The sequence below is a fragment of the Sciurus vulgaris genome, assembly GCF_902686455.1.
Source record: "Sciurus vulgaris genome assembly, chromosome: 9".
Classification (NCBI taxonomy): Eukaryota; Metazoa; Chordata; class Mammalia; order Rodentia; family Sciuridae; genus Sciurus; species Sciurus vulgaris.
In genome coordinates this window covers 54,035,617-54,053,288 of record NC_136469.1, presented here as the reverse complement: position 1 = coordinate 54,053,288, position 17,672 = coordinate 54,035,617, and the positions used below count along the sequence as shown (strand labels likewise).

At 36.7% G+C, this 17,672-nt stretch overlaps 1 protein-coding gene and 1 pseudogene across 3 annotated transcripts in view; one reads left to right on the top strand and one right to left on the bottom strand.

Moving 5' to 3' along the window:
* Positions 1-17,672, top strand: part of ARHGEF38 (Rho guanine nucleotide exchange factor 38) — a 167,369-nt gene that overhangs the window by 39,088 nt on the left and 110,609 nt on the right. For both annotated transcript variants that reach the window (XM_079154687.1, XM_079154688.1), the window contains exon 2: positions 4,566-4,753. In XM_079154687.1, coding sequence (XP_079010813.1) covers positions 4,566-4,753 — 188 coding nt within the window. The remainder of the gene's footprint in view (positions 1-4,565; positions 4,754-17,672) is intronic.
* LOC306669414 (large ribosomal subunit protein uL18-like) lies at positions 1,215-2,150 on the bottom strand (annotated as a pseudogene). Its single transcript has one exon. The product of its transcript is annotated as a large ribosomal subunit protein uL18-like (transcript).

Sequence of the window (17,672 nt, the reverse complement as noted above, 5' to 3'; positions counted from 1 at the left end):
CCGTTTGTACATGAAGTAGAGGCATACCATTTGTGTAATTATACATTTACATAGGGTAATTGTGTTTGATTCATTCTGTTGTTTTTTTTTTCTTTCCCCCACCCCTCCCACCCCTCTTATCCCTCTATAGAGTCCCTCCTTCCTCCATTCTTGCCCCCTTCCCACCCCCTACATGTGTCATCATCTGCTTATCAGTGAGGTCATTCGTCCTTTGATTTTGGTTTTTTGAGATTGGCTTATCTCACTTAGCATGATACTCTCCAACTGCATCCATTTGCCTGCAAATGCCATAATTTTATTATTCTTTATGGCTGAGTAATATTCCATTGTATAAATATACCACAGTTTCTTTATCCATTCATCAATTGAAAGGCATCTAGGTTGGTTTAACAATTTATTTTTGATACCAGAGACTGAATCCAGGGGTGCTTAATCACTGAGCCACATCCCCAGTTCTTTTTGTTTTTTATTTAGAGACAGGGTCTCACTAAATTGCTAAGACTGGCTTTGAACTTACCATCCTCCAGTCTCAGCTTCCCAAGCTGCTGGGATTTATAGGTGTGCGCCACCATGCCCAGCTGGTTCAAACAACTTAAATAGCCTTTTACTTTTAGTTTCCCTTCGGTTTCAATATAGTCTCTTCCAACTACTGGAAATTACTGGAAGCAATATGCATTGCTAAAACTCTACTTTTTCTTCTTTCCTAAATATTCTGCTTCTCTTTCTCTTTTTCCAGAAATAAAAGATTGTCATAGCTGAATGAAGATTTGGGTGACATGTGTTAGAGTTACAGATATCTTTATATGGAAAACTTAGTGTAGCTAAAAGATTAAAAAAAAAGTTTTAGAGGCAGAGAAGGATCTAGAATCTTATAAAAACAGAACGTGGTGTCCACAGTGCATTGCACATGTTTGTTGATTTAAGAAATGCAAATATGAAAAGTGTTTAGATATCTGACCATAAAATGATGCAAGTCAAGTCTGTTCCTGCAATAAACATGAGTCAAAAGAGCAAACATAGATATCTCATAAGGTTGCTCAACTTGGAATGCCCCGGGGTTTTTACACCTAAAGCAGAAATTTCTGAAGTTGAGTATCTTGACTGACACTTTATTTCAACTACCTTGCCCTCCCCCCACCATGGTGTTGAATAAGTTGCTGGGCAATATTAGAAAACCTAAGTAATTTTTCTATTAAATGTTTTTTAGCTGCTTGTTTAATAAGTTTTTTATCTTTATCTGAAAAAAACTTCATAGAAAACCTGTTGTTTGGTTTAGTTCTCAGCAGTAGGTTCCTGAGCTCTGAGGAAGCTTGTTTTCTTTTGAGCTACCCAATCTTTCTTCTGGGCAAGGGACATTTTAGGACAGTTCCACCTCTTTAACTTCTTTCTTGGGCTTCTTCTCATAGACTGGATTCTCTCATATAGCAGAATGAGCTCTCTTATACATCTCCTCCATGTTAGGGGTAACATTGTCCTCTATCTACTGAAAGAATTGTTCCTTGTAAGCATCTTCATCTTCTTCCATTAGATAACACATATAATCTGCAACATTCTGACCCATGATGTGCTTCTGATGTACTTCTGCATTGAACTCCTGGCTTTCAGAACTATAACCAGGGAATTGTTTGGTACTGTGAGGAATAGACAAGCCTCCATCCACAGCTTCCTTCAGGGCACCCAAAACTTTATTACCTGTTGTAGTTCTTGCAAGGCCTGCATCCAAATAGCAGGTGAAGGCACCAGGTTAACCATCAATGCTTATACATTGTATTCATCTCCAGTCACCTCCACTTGACCTTCATAGATCTTGTCCATACCAAACCTATTGAGAAGCCTGTGGGCCAGCAGCAGGCCAGCAATATGCTGCAGCATTTGTCAGGCCAGCTTGCACACCATATTTCGGTAGTTCACGTGTGTATGCTGCACAGACTTTCAGATCCCCTTCTAGACAGGCATAAGCAATCTGGCAAATGATATCTCTGTCAGTTACATGAACGATCATCCTGTATTTGGGTGTATTGTACTTTTTTTGGTCCTGGATCACCAAGCATTTCTGAGCATAGTAATCAGTTTGCCCCCTTGTGTTCTTCTAAATTTCACTTCATACCTCCAAAGTAGGCCTTATTCTTCACAACTTTAACAAAGACCATCCTGTGAAACAGAGACCTGGGTCCAAAACTCCACACAGACCTCCTAAGTAGTTTTTAATTTAACAAATTTGATGTGGTACGTTTTAAGGTGCAGCAGCTGTAATGTCTGTGAAATAAGTTAAATTGACATAGTAAATGAATCTGAATTTAGAGCAAAAGAATCTGAGAATATTTATTTGCCACAGATCAAGAAAGAACCTTGTTAAGCTCTTAAATAATTGGTAGATTATTTTTATAAGGTATAAAATGTTTATAACTTGGAAAAGCACTGATAAGAACGGTGTCCTTCAATAGTGTCCTTTTATTTGTGAAGTGATGTTAGGTAATAATTGGACACTCACTGTACTGATTTGTGAACTCTGTTGGTGCAAATTCTTTCAATGCATTATTTCATATGTCCCAGGAGTACAGAATTCTATCAATCCCATCAGTCCCCCACCCAATAATTTCACCATGTAGGTATTTGTCAAATCATTATGTTGAATACCTTAAATATAGATAATTTTTAAAATTTTGTGAAGGCTCACGATGGTTCTGTTCATGGTCTGCTCACTGCATCTCCTCCCATGAAGTGACTTGCTTCCTTTTATATCCAAAATAATTCATAATAACGACACCTGCTTATAACTTGCTATTTCAAATTCAGGGCACTGAGAGGCAGGTCTAGTCTACTTTCCAATAAAAATAGTACAAATTAGCAGGCATCCCAGAATTCTCATGACATGGCTCAAGATGTGAAGGCTGTATTACAACCCACCCATTCATTCTCTCTCCTTACATGGGTTCTCTCTCATATATAGCTCATGTGGATTATTGTTTTGGCATCAAATGGCTGAAGTCTTGTAAAACCATGTGCTTTTAGATGCCATTTATCAAAACTACCTTCTTTCCTAAAAAGGAAGAAATAATACCAGGCAATTGGTCCAGAAGCATATTCACCTGCCAGTCTGTATTGTCCAAAGCACAATCTAGTACAACTCCATGTTTGAACTACTTTTCCGGCATGCTCCAAGGATGTTTAATTAATTAAGCCTTTGCCTGAACTCCTGAAGTTAGCAGCCCAGGGAAAGAGGAAGGCTCATTACTTTTTGAAGTGCCTGCTCACATTCTTGGGGTAGATTCTTTCAAATTGAACTACTAACTCTACAATCATGTTTCTCCAGTTGTCAGAGCTTTGTTTCTAGATTAAGCCAAAAGAACACCTCTCTCTACTTCCACTTGTATATATTGTGATCTGTACTTTCTCACTTTTTTTTTCTATGCAGACTATTATAGGCCCTTTTATAAAGATCTGCATTCTCAGAAAGTGGTGTCAACATTGAAGATGTCTTCCCTATCAGCTACTAGAATCATATTTAATGATCTTAAATGAAATAAAATGACTTCTGCAACTGCAGAAACCATGATGAAAATTAAGCCTCAAACTGGAAGCAAACCCATTTACACACACACACACACACACACACACACACACACACACACACACAGTGTCTTGATGTCTTTGATTTTTCTGATTTCATGGTCTGTAGTTGATATCTTCCAAATTTTTTACATTGCTTTGAAACTTGTATTTGGAGGTATTTAGCTTTCTTAATTCTTTACACAAAAGCTTGGCTACCTGTATCATACCATATATCTCAGTATCTCCTCAGTATTGTCCTTTTTTTTTTTTTTTCCTGCCATGCTGGAAATAGAACCCAGGGTCTTGTGCATGCTAGGTGAGCTCTTCCACTGAGCACATCCCCAGCCTCAGTACTGTACTTTTTTTAAAAATTAAAACTGCCAGGTAGTTTGATAGTTAAAGAAGTTTGAAATAACAAGATAAGTAGTGTATTGAAGATGAGCCATGAAAAAGTCTTAGTTGAAATTCATTTAATCTACCCTTATCTTATTCCTCATGGGTTTTAATTGCAAATTAAAAAGAAGACCCTAAATATGTAATTGTTTTTCCTTTCTTTTTGTATTACCCACTGAGGATGATGGGTACCAAACAAAATTGGAAAGTGTTTCACTTACTAATGAAAAATCTTCCCTTAAGTTTAAAAGCAAACATATCCAGAAGTTCTGAACTGTGGGGTTTTGTTTGTTTGTTTGTGTTTTGTTTTGAACGCACTATCTCCCAGCTGAAAATCAGCTTTATAGCCCAAGATTCTAGCAATTGGATATCTTAAAGAAGCCATGACAGTTGTGAATCATTTAATGCTAGAAGCAGTTCATTCTCACCTTCCTCTTGTTCATAGTTTTGTAGGATTCTGACCTTATGGAGAGCTAAGGTCATCCTCCTCGGAACACACTGTGAAGACACCATAGATACCATAAGCCTTTTTCCTTGCTAACAGTAATCCTCCATTGTTTGTATGAAGGCCAAAGAAACCTCAGCAGAGTCTCTCATCTGTGCATATTTGTACTTAACAGAAAAGATGACTCCACAGGCTGAGTGTTCTGCAACTGAGACGCCAACCCCAGAGGAAGAGCATCAGAGAAGGAAGATGATGGCAAAGCGGGCAAAAATCATCAAGGAGCTGATCCAGACAGAAAAGGATTACCTCAATGATCTGGAGCTGTGTGTTCGGGAAGTGGTTCAGCCCCTGAGACACAAACAGGTAAATGCAAATTTGAGATTTAAAAAAAAAAACTTTTCGATGTTCTCTCCTACATCCTAAAAAAGATCTGCAGCACGTGAAATTGAAGCACCCAAATGTATCAGTGGGTGATGTGTCTTTTTCCTGGTTTCCAGCCTTAAGTTCACAGAACACATCAGATTTGTATTTCTTGTGTCAAGTAAGGAGACACTCTAGTCCCTCCTTTTGGCCACAGAAATTGTACTCTAAAATATGAGAGGGGGAAGGAAATTCACAACTTTTTTCCATTTTGAAATTTCTGTGTACTTCCTTGGATTTCCATGAAACTGGCAACAAAATATGAGCAATAGTTTTTAGTAGGCTAGGAACAAAGTTCTTAATTCAATGGTAATCATGAATTTAGAAGAGAAAAATATGCGTACCCTCCCAATTAAGATTTTGATTAAATTTGAGTATTTAAGTAAAATTCAATGAAGAAATTAACCTTAAATGTAAGTAAAATTTTTCTGTTTGAGTGACCACAGACAAAACTTAAAGTGTTTATAAATTCATCATTATCACCTTTAAAGCCATTTCAGGGAATTTCTTATAGGGAATTAGAACAAAGATATAAGGATGTTTACCTCAGGATGAAAGTACACACACACACACACACACACACACACACACACACAGAGTTATTTCACCCATTTAATACTTATTAATTGCCTGTTACGTAATTGTCACTGTTACATAATTGTCACTGTTCCTGGTAATGGCATTACAGTTGAGAGCAAAAACAAGTCCTGCCCTTGTGGGATTTGCTTTCTACCGCAGAAAGGGAAAAGTCAGACAATAAGCAATAAAGAAATTAAATTAAAGTATATTAGATGCTACATCTAAGAAACCAAAGCAGGGGAAAATTATACAGCATGAAAACAGAATTTTGGCTCTTCTACTTCAACGACAGTGGCAAAGGAAGGCCTTTCTAAGCAGGACATTTGAGCAGAGACTGGAAGGAGGTAACGTAATGTTCCAGACAGAACAAGAGCAAAGATTCTAAGAAGCAGTAGCCTAATCATTAAAGTAGTAAGTAGTCCTCATATACAATTCAAATAATTTAGAAAACATAAAATAGACAGTAAAAATGGTCATAAATTCTACTACTCAAGACAATAATTTTTTTAAATACACACATAGACATTTCCACACGAAGTGATCAAAACCACACATGCAGTTTTGTACACGTGTAAAGCAACCATATGTTGTTTGTATATTTTCATGACTTTTAATACTTGTGAGTGTTTTTCTACTGTTTTTGATGCTAAGAAACATTTACATTTTGGATGCTTGTCCCCTTATCTCAATCCCATCTCAGCCACTGCCGGGGTCCAGCCCTAGCAGGGGCCAGGGGTCCTAGGTGGATGGAAGGCATCAGTGCCGGGGAGAAACAGCAGAGACACCGAGTGTTCTGAGGCTGAATCTGTATCTTTATTTTTTCTGCCAGCCTTTTTATAGATATTTTTCTTTAGTAATAATTATATCATTTTATGATTAGTTTAAAGTAAGAAAAAACTTCAAAAATACAATCTATGCTTCTTCTCAAAGTACACATTCCCTTTGTATGATAGCCCAGATCAAAACAACCTTATTTCCCAGATAGATTAAAACAACCTTGTCTCCCAGCTAAACTAAAACAACCTTGTCTCCCAGCTAAACTGAGGGCACCATGATCTGCCAACCTTCAACCTTCAGAACAAACACGTCACTGGATTTTCTGAGAAACTACCTCCACCATGAACTCCAGTGTTTAACAGTGAAAAGCTTTTACTGTTATTAACAACGGGCAAAGAAATCAACTTATAGTTAATGTTTAGTCTATTCTATTTCATTTCATGGCAGACTACAATCTTATTTTGATTCTCAAAGAATTAGACCAAACATAGGAAAAACACAAATTATATTTATGAGTAACCTAAATATTTTTATTATGTAAAGTATCTCTAGAATCAACTATTAAAACTAGGTAAAGCAACAAAGGCTAAACACCACATCCAAGCTCAGAGGAATGCCTCTTTATCCATCTATATTTAAAAATTATTACACTAAAGTAGTCACAGGCTCCTTTTAACTCAAGCACAGCCATAATTATTTTCATATATTTTATCTATGTATTACTGCTAAATTTTTATTGTGTACTATTTTGTGTCCCAATACAGTAAAATGTTCCCAATGTTTTTCCAATAAGTTTCTAATGATATGTTGATTATTAATATTAAAAAGCAACTACACATGGAGACATGCCACATCTAAAGCCCCCAAGAGGGAGGATGATCTTTCAACAGAACCGTGTCAAGTGTTGAGTCCTCTACTCCAACAGAACTGTGTCAAGTGTCGGAGTGGTAGGAAATAGATGTGGCAAGCCACTCACTTCAGGTCACCTTAGAACTTGTCATTGCTAGTAATTTCCTCCTGTTCAAATCAGAATTTCAAGCTTACTCTTTTCTAATCTTTACCTCCTCTCTTTCAGCCCACTCCTACTGGTATCTTGTCTCTGACAATTTTTTTTTTTTTTTTTGTACTGTGGATTGAACCCAGGGGTACTCTATCACTACACTACATCCCCAGAACTTTTTAATTTTTTATTTTGACACAGGGTCTTGCTAAGTTGTTTGGGCTAGTCCTGAACCTGTGATTCTCCTTGCCTCAGCCTGAATCATGGATGTGTGCTATCTCCCCCTGCCTCTGACAAGTTTTTAATGCTACCTAGACCTCCACGTACTTTTTCCTCGTTTATCAGTTCTACAGCTGGCTTACTGTCCATGGGTCATTCACTATAATCACTGCTTGTATACAAGCTTGCTTCCTTTTTCCCATTTCTCTTTACTCCCCTGAAAGCTCCTACCTGGAGGGGTTCCAGTTTCTGGCTCACTTGCATGCGTAAAGGTATGGAGTAGACAGTCCTTTAAACTCCACAATCACTTTCTTACTGGGTCTCCCAGTAATGTTTCTATGGGGACTCTCTCACATTTTTTCTCTTACACTTCAAACACTCCTTCTTCTCTCCTAACTCTCAGCTAGTGTCTTTTTCTTACCACTCTATTGAGAAAGTAGACACAATACAGAACAGGCACGTTTTTTCAACACCAATCTACCAAACTACCTGCATCTCTACCTGACCTGATTTCTTCCTATTTCAAAAAATCAATAATTCCTGCTTCTAGTGAAGGATAACCTCTCTACTAAGACAGCAGATCTGATCCCCTCAGGCTTACTCCAGGGCTTTACTCTTGCTTGTATCCTTTCTCTCTCCTGCATAATTAATTTTACCTGCTGCATTGGATCATTGTCATTTCCCTTATCTGTTACCAAAATAAAAACAAAAAACCCTCTCTCTTGATCCTAAAAGATTTAACTACATATTCTGTATTTCTTTCTCTTTTAAAATTAAATATGAAATATGTAATATGTACAAAGGCATGTGACTGCAACATGTTTCAAGATAAGCACAGTATCCTGGTTTCAAAATGGAAAATAAATAAAAAGGGCTAGGGTTGTGGCCCAGTGGCTCAGCACCCCTGAGTTCAATTCCTGGTACAAAAACTAAACTAAACTAAAATAAGCACAGTATGCCAAAAACTTATTCCTGTGTTGATCTAGTGATCAATAAAAAAGCTTCCTTCCCTTGATTTCATAATGCACATTTGTATCCAGTGGAATGAGAAGTTCATTCAGTTGAAAATATTGCCCATTTTAAACCATCTGCTACTCTGTTGAGTCACACTAGCCCTACCAATAGGAACACAAGGCTGATCTGCACTTTTGTTCTCTAATTTTTGTTTGTGTTTTATTTTTTGATGTTGCTTTTCTCATTTTCTGTTTCCTATGTAACTGTTAGATCCGATTCTCAGTATAGGTAACTCAGACCATGTCAAATAAAACATTTCCATTATGGTAGCACTTACAGCAATTTATTTGACAAAGTTCAACTTTTGCTCCCTGTGTGCTGAATTCCAGTTCTCACAATTGTAACTTATATTTCCTATGTTATTCTATTTGGGTTGTGTATAGCTTGTTGATTTTTCACTCTTGGTACGTCTCTTTGTTTTGGTACTCTTTGTCTTCCTCAATTGTGGAAATTAGTTTCATTTTAAAAGTCTATTTGTCCTCTCCACTAATGCAATAGCAAATCTTTCAAGGTTTCTCGGAATTCTTGTGTCAAATCAGCCTTTTTCCCACCTCTTAAAGCTTTTAATCTTTGATTAAGTAAATATGTGCTGAGGAACTTATATGAGTCTCATAAACATTTATATGAGGTTGAGACAGTTAACTGACGCCAGCAGTTCATTAACTTACTGCCTCTTCCTGTCCTCACCTCCCTCCTAATCGTTTAAATACCAAGGTCTGTGCGCGCTACCTACCTGTCATCAGTTAGTGTCAAAATCTGTAAATTAACTCATACAATTTTCAGGTAACCATGGGAACCATCTGCAAAACATGCTTAGTTAAACCTCAGGCAACATAAGTAAATATTTTACATGTATATGTCAGACTGGAAGAGACATTGGGAAGTCATCTAATCTCACTGCCTTTTCTCTGTGTAAACTTAAACTTAGACTCCCAGTAAAAATATGGCATTTTATGTAAGTGAAGATTTGGGGAAGGAAGTTGAAAACTGAGAAAACCACTACACATTTTGGGTTTATGTGAGTGAACTTGTGTGAATGAACCAGTGTACCAATGAATGACTAAATCCAGCTTTGACTGATAACTGTTCAGAAACAATCAGGATTACAAACCTTAATCTTAACTTCAAGCTTTTTCCACAAATAGGCTTTCACCTAACTGAAAACATGATCAAATTCAGCAGTGACATCAGCACTGGGAAAGATTTTGCAAAGACAGCAAAAGTATTCACAACATTTAGTGAAATTTTCACTGGGCTAACAAGTTCTAGTTATATGTTATTCAAACAGGGCAATAGGAGAGACTCCACATTTTTTTTTAGCAGTAGCAAAAGCTACTTAATGATAAATAAGGGTTTTATGTGTAAGGACAAAAAGGTGACTGAAAATAGTAATTTAAATCCATATTTTTAATTCGGGTTTATTTTTTTATTTCTAAAATTCACATAGCACAAATGTACCTACGATCTCAAGAGGGATAGAGCATCTTTCACCTACTTTTCTTTAAACTTTTTATTAATATTTTAATTTGTTCTAATTAGTTATACATGACAATAGAATGCATTTATGCATTTTGATAAATCATACATAAATGGAGTATAATTTCTCATTTTTCTGATTGTACATATTATAGGATCACATCGGTCATGCAGTCATACATGTACATGAGGTATAATGTCTTTTTTACTCTACTATTCTTCCTATCCTCATACCCCTTCTCCTCCCTTCACTCCCCCCTACCTAATCTAAGTAACTATTCTTCCGTAGCACCCCACCCCCTTATTGTGAATTAACTTCCACATATCAGAGAAAACATTCAGCCTTTGGTTTTTGGGGTTTGGCTTATTTTACTTAGCATGATATTCTCCAACTCCATCTATATACCAGCAAATGCCATAAAATTTTTAAAGCTGAGTAATATTCCATCATATATATATATATATATTCCATCATTTGTATACATATATATATTCTTTATCTATTAATCTGTTGAAGGACACCTAAGTTGGTTCCATAATTTAGCTATTGTGAATTGAACTGCTATAAACATTAATGTGGCTGCATCACTGTAGTATGCTGATTTTAAGTCCTTTGGGTGTAAACCGAAGTGTGGGATAGCTGGGTCAAATGTTAGTTCCAGGAATCTCCATACTGCTTTCCAGAGTGGCTGCACCAATTTGCAGTCCCACCATCAATGTATGAGTGTACCTTTCCCCCCACATCCTCACCAACATTTATTGATGCTTGTATTCTTGATAATTGCCATTCTGATTGGAGTGAGATAAAATCTTAGAGTAGTTTTGATTTGCATTTCTCTAATTCCTTGAAATGTTGAACATTTTTTCATATATTTGTTGATTGATTGTATATCTCCATATTTGGAGCCTGGTACTTCTCAGCTTCCTTTTTAAAGGCTAACAGCAATACCAGTATCTTTTTACTTTTTCAAGAAAGGTAGAAGGTATTCTGTTTATAAGCATTTATTTTGAATGCATATTTGGTAGATTTTAATTTATTATAAGAAAGTTATGTGTATTTATTTTGAATTTGCTCACATATGGTCTAATTGTGTGCTTTATGCTTATAATGTATTTTCTGGAAAATGGCAAAAAGTCTATGATTTGGTATTGGCAAAAACTTGCTGGAATATTTAGACTTCTCAGAACTATTTGCTAAGACTTTGTCTATATAATTAGTAGGGGAAATCATATGTAAGCAAGTATCTCAGGTCATGAGTTTTTGTGTCACGGGGGTATTCTTATTAAAATTGTCTTCTCTAGCTGTCACTTGCATCAAAAGACTTTTCCTGTTTCTAGAAACAATAGACATTTATTTTTACTTAATAGACAATCATGAAATTTTTTCCTCTTGTATTTTTCCATTGCCCAGCTAATTTCCACGTCTCTATTACTACCAAATTTTTGGAATTATATTCTAAGACTAAAACATACTCTACTTTGTGGAATGAAATTGGCCGAACTATCCTATGTATACATATGAATACCACAGTGAATTTCACTTTTATGTATATCTATAGAGCATTAATTTAAAAAAAAAAAACTAAAAGCAAAACAAAAGAAAATCAGTGGAGCAATGGAAAGGGAATGACAGGGGAGAAGGAGTACAAGAGAAGTGCTGGGGACTGATTGGAACACATTGTATTCCATGTCAAATAAACCCTAATATTATGGGTAACTGTAATGCACTAAGAAAGATTGGAGCACATTGTATTCCATGTCAAATAAACCCCAATATTATGGGTAACTGTAATGCACTAAGAAAGAGAGAGAGAGAGAGAGAGAGAGAGAGAGAGAGAGAGAGAGAGAGAGAGAGAGAGGAAGGAAGGAAGGAAGGAAGGAAGAAAGGAAGGAAGGAAGGAAGGAAGGAAGGAAGGAAGGAAGGAAGGAAGGAAGGAAGGAAGGAAGGAAGGAAGGAAGGAAAGGCATTGCACCTTGGCTCACTGACAACAACTTTTAAAGTCAACTAATCTAAAACCCCATCTCTTCCAGTTTCCCATGGAGCTTCCCTGAACTAGTGGAATGATGAAGTTCATTTCTCATAGTCATGTTTTATTTATACAAACAAATACAATACTTCATTCATAACATGTTCTCCCCTACAACAAAATCCAATGTTTCCATTGAGTGGAACTATGTAAAGGGTATGGATGGGATCTCTCTTATTATAACTGCAGGTGAATCTATAATTATTTTAAAATAAAAGGTTTCATTAGAAAATAAAATATCCTATTTTCCCTATCTCCCTCCCTTTCTTTCTTTAACTACATTATCCTTTTAAACATGTATAAAATGTTATAAGTAAAGATAAAAAAATTTCTTATTCTTGTTTATTCTCCCAAATTTTCCAATTAATTCTCTTTTTATTGTGATTCTGGAGATGTGGAGATAATATTTTAGGAAAAAAAAGTATAATGCATAAGAATCTCCTGTTTATCTTGACTATATCATGATGTGATTAGAATACCAGAAATCTTTCTAGATTGCAAAACAAGCTGAGGGAGAAAGCCAGCTAGGTCCCTGTCACCACTTCCATCTTCTATTCCCACTGCAGAGTTCCTGAAGTCAAACTCCCAAATTCCAGGGCCTTACAGGCTTTAGGGAATGCACAGATCTAAGCCAGGATGATATTATCAAAATAAAAGAAGTCCAAAAAGTCAGAAAAAACACAGATGGGAATTTTGGTCACGATGTATAAAAGAAAAAAAAGAAAAAAAAAAAGAAAAAGCAAAGCAATTCCAGCTAACTATAATTGAGATGTTAGAGCAACGACTCAAAAGAAATACACGTAACTTCTTCTGATTCTTTTTTATACTAGTTTTTCTGAGCCTGTATGCTGACTTTAAAATATTATACTCTTGCTGGAAGTCTGTTTTAAATGTTGATGCAGATATTCTTCAGTTCTTTAGAAATACTAATTTCCATGCTGAGCTGAGACATCACATCACATCCTGAAATCTATATGGCCAGTTTAGAACTCCACATTTTTTGTTTGTTATTTCCACAATCCCGCAGTGCTGGGGACTCGAATCTGGGCCTCCAGCATGAGAGGCCGGCACTCTACGAGATGGGCTATATGGCCTGCACTAGAACTCCACATTTTTTAAATCATAGATTTTATTTTCCCCCTTTATGGGAATCCTAGGGTTTATTATATTATCTGGACCATTTTTCTTTCATTATAAGTTCAGATACCTAAATCCATGTTAAAAAGGTAAAAATAAAAGCCTCAGTGAAGTTTTCTTTACTTTTTTTTTTTTCCATAGTGGAGTTGATTATTCTGTGATTTTAGTATAAACAGTTTCAAATAATTTATATATATATATTTAAATTTGTTCTAATTAGTTATACATGACAGTAGAATGCATTTTGACACATCAAATATAAATAGAGTATAACTTCTCATTCTTCTGATTGTACATGATGTAAAACCACACCGGTCACATAATCATATATGTACGTAGGGTAATAATGTCCAATTCATTCTACTATACTTCCTACCCCCTTAACCCCTCCTCTCCCTTTACTTCCCTCTACCTAAAGTACCTCTATTTTTCCTAACCACTCCCATTGTGCATTAGCATCCACATATCAGAGAAAACATTCAACCTTTGGTTTGGGAGGATTGGCTTATTTCACTTAGCATGATATTCTCCAGTTCCATTCATTTACTGCAAATGCCATTATTTCATTCTTCCTTAAGGTTGAGTAACATTTCATTGTGTATATAGATTATAATTTCTTTATCCATTCATCTGTTGTAAATTGAGCTGCTATAAACATTAATGTGACTGCCTCACTGCAGTATGGTGATTTTAAGTCCTTTAGGTATAAACTGAGGAGTGCAATAGCTGGGTCAAATGGTGGTTCCATTCCAAGTTTTCTGAGGAATCTCCATGCTGCTTTCCACAGTGGTTTCACCAATTTGCATTCCCACCATCAGTGTATGAGTGTACCTTTTCCCCCACATCCTCACCATTTATTGTTGCTTATATTATTAAGAATAGCTATTCTGATTGGAGATAAAATTGCTTATATTATTAATAATAGCTATTCTGATTGGAGTGAGATAAAATCTTAGAGTAGTTTTGATTTTCATTTCTCTAATTGCTTAAAGATATTGAACATTCTTTCATAAATATTTTGATCTTCTGTATTTCTTCTTCTGTCAAGTGTCTGTTCAGTTCCTTAGCCCGTTTATTGATTGGGTTATTTGTTTTTTTGGCCTTGAGTTTTTTTGAGTTCTTTATGTGTCCTGGAGATTAGTGCCCTATCTGAGGTGCATGTGGTAAAGATTTTCTCCTATTCTGTAGGCTCTCTCTTCACCTTCATGATTGTTTTCCTTTGCTGAAAAGAAGCTTTTTAGTTTGAAACTATCCCATTTATTTATTCAAAAACCTCAATGAAGTTTTCCTTACTTTTAAAAAAACTTTGTTTATAAGGGAAGTCCTTGTGTGTTGGAGAAAAATATTGCTGTGAGATATCAAATTTAAAAGTCATGCTGGTGACTACTAGGTGCCAGCACTAGACATTTAAGTGACCTCTCCCAGGTACTGACACTGAGTCATGGTGCTTCACATACTTTCCCATTTTTCTCAGGAGGGATATTTCAGTGTTATCATCCTGGAAGACACATAGTTATTTTAGCATGTGAAACTTCTTTTCATGGATAGGAAATTCCTTATCGCTTCTTGTTCAGAAATATCAGCCTAAGAAAATGAAGGCATTTTTTTTTTTTTCTTGTACTACAGCTTTCTGACAGGAACTCTCCTCCCCTTGGTTACATTTATAAGCACCTCCTGAGCTCCATTTCAGGAAAGTTTTAGTTTTCTCTAATTATTATCATCTTTGTCCAGATCAGAACCTGCTGGGCTGAGTAAGAAGATAAATGAAGGCATTTCCCAATTCAGGGCCAAGGTTGGAATGCTCAGAATTGGAAAAGAGAGGTGTGACATGCAGATCTGTTCTACTATCCAGGAGCACGATCCCTTCCACCTGTACGATGGTCTTGGCTCGTCACTGCACCTTTCTGAACTGAGATGCATAATCTGCTATTTTAACCTGCTTGTTCTTGTGAAGGATAAGCGACAATATTCAGTGGTTGTGGTTATTATAATGATGTCAGAAACTTCCCTGATGAAATGTGGGCAAAGTTGGGGCAGCTTTACTAGGGCATAAATCAATGGAACCGTGTGTATCAGTACACCAGTACTGATTATACTGACCAGTATAATCCTGGTCTCCAATGAATGACACTTAGCTATGAACAGATAAACTGTAATGTATAATTTTTTTTAAAAAAGTGCAATACTGGATCAGAAAGGAAGCACAAATTGGGGAAACAAGTATTTATTAATAAGAACTTACTTAAAGTATTTTAAACACATACAAAGTTGATGATTACATGGGTTAATTAATTAATTAATTGAAGGTCATTTGGAGTATATAAAGACAAATGAAACACTCTCCCTACCATTAAAAAGTTAAGAACGCCTAGTTAGAGGTGATCAGCCTCTTATAGCTATGAAAAGATAACTTGTAATGCAAAGCAGTAATTGCTAAATGCAACTAATAAGTGCAATTGGAGTTCAGAGAAGGGACAGATCACTTGCAGACAGATTAACTGGGTCATATTTCATGAAGAACATAATACTTTAGTTGAATATGCAAATTAAAAGGTTAAAATTTTGTCAAGTGCCTATTGCAAGCAATGCCTGCTGCTGAGTTCTGCACAGGAATCAAGGAAATTTATGTCATAGTCCTGCCCTGGAAGAGTTTATAATCTGGTCAAGAAAATGACTCATAAACACATAGAAGCACAAATAACAATTAACAATTTATTTCAAGAAGATGTTAGAAGTGATCATGGCAGAAGGCAGTTCATGATTAGTTAGGCTAATTAGATATGCAGCAAGTAATTGCTTTAGACATTAGCAGAATCAGGCAGTCACTTCTCTGACCTGTCAGTAGCACTTGGCAGAAACACTCCCTTTTTTTGTCTTCCAGGATTCCATGTTCTGCTGGCTCCCCCACCCACTCTAGGTGCCCCTTCCCTGCCTTCTTTGCTGATAGATGCTCTTCTCTCTGAACACTGACATGGTTCAGGGCTCAGGCTGTGACCTTCTTTACTCTACATTCACTCTGTAGAGTCCACCTAGGTCCATGGCCTTAAATCCCATCTGCATGCTGAAGATTGGCAAATTGTTAACTACAGCCTAGATGTTTCCCCTGAAGTCCTGCTTTGCTTGTCTAACTCCCCACTCAAATATCTACTTGGCTGACTCCAAGGGACCTCAAATTGAACATGTTCAAAATGGAGCTTCTCGTCTTTCCATTAAAATTTGTTCCCTGCTACAGTTTGGATATGTATCCTAAAGTTCAAGTGTTGGAAACTTAACCCTCGATGCCTCAGTGTTGGAAGGTATGGCCTAATGAGAGGTGATTAATGCTTAGATCATGATGGGATTAATGCTTTTATGGTGGGAGTGCATGAGTTGTTATGAGAGTGAGCTTATTATAAAAGGTGTTTATCCCCCTTGAGTTGACATAAGAATACTCTGGCCAGATGTGAGTCCCCTATCCCTGGGCTTCTTATCCTCCAGAACTATAATAAAGAAACCTCTGTTATTTATCCATTTCCTAGTCTCTGGTATTATGCTATAGCAGCACAAAATGGACTAAAACATTCCCCATGCAGTATATCTCATCTTAGTAAGTGACAGCTCCATTCTTTTGGTTGCTTAGGCAAAAAACCCTGGAATACACAGAACCCTCATGGAATCTATCATCAAATGCTATTAGTTCTGCCTTTAAGTGTGTCTAGAATTAGACCATGTCTCACTTCTTTATTACTTCCACCCATCTGTGATCACTTAGAGTCTTAAAACTTCCTTGTCACACATCTTTCTTCCTCTATCCTTGTCTTAAGGAAGCGACCAGAGTGATGTTTTAAAATATCAGATAAATCATGTCACTCAGCTACTCAAAGCCATTTCACTCAGATTAAAACCTAAAATTCCCATGACAACCTACAAGGTCCTACATGAACTGTTCCCTCATTCTCTGACCTCATTTGTCTCTCCTTCTGGCCTCTCCACTGTTCATCTAGGGGCATTGCTGTGTTAAGTGCTTTGCTCTTGCTATTTTCTTTTCCTTGAATACTCCTCCCCAAGATGACTTCATGGCTCAATCCTTCACTTCCTTTAAGTATTTTTTTTTTTTATTTTTAGTTGTAGATGGATGCAATAACTTTATTTTACTTACTTATATTTATGTGGTGCTGAGGATTGAACCCAGGGCCTCAAATATACAAGGTGAGTACTCTACCACTGAGCTACAACCCCAGCCCTCCTTTAAGTCTTTACTCAGTAAAACATTCTTTGACCATCGTGTTAATCAGCTTTGCATCACTGTGACCAAAATATCTGACAAGAACAACTCAAATGAGATGAAGTTTCTTTTGGCTCACCATTTCTGAGGGTTAAGTCCACCTTGGCTAGTTCTATCCCTTTGGGCCCAAGGTGAGGCAGAACATCATTGTGGAAAGGCATGGTGGAAGAAAGAAGCTCAGCAGAAGCCAGGAAGCAGAGAGAAAGGGGGGGCATAGGCTTCAGGGAAGATGCACCCTTCCAGGTCATACCCCCAGTGACCCACCTTCTCCAGCCAGGCCCTATCTTCCCACAGTTACCACCTAGTCCACTCAGTCCACTAGGAAGGACTGATTAGGTTGCAGTTCTCACAACCCAATCATTTCACCTC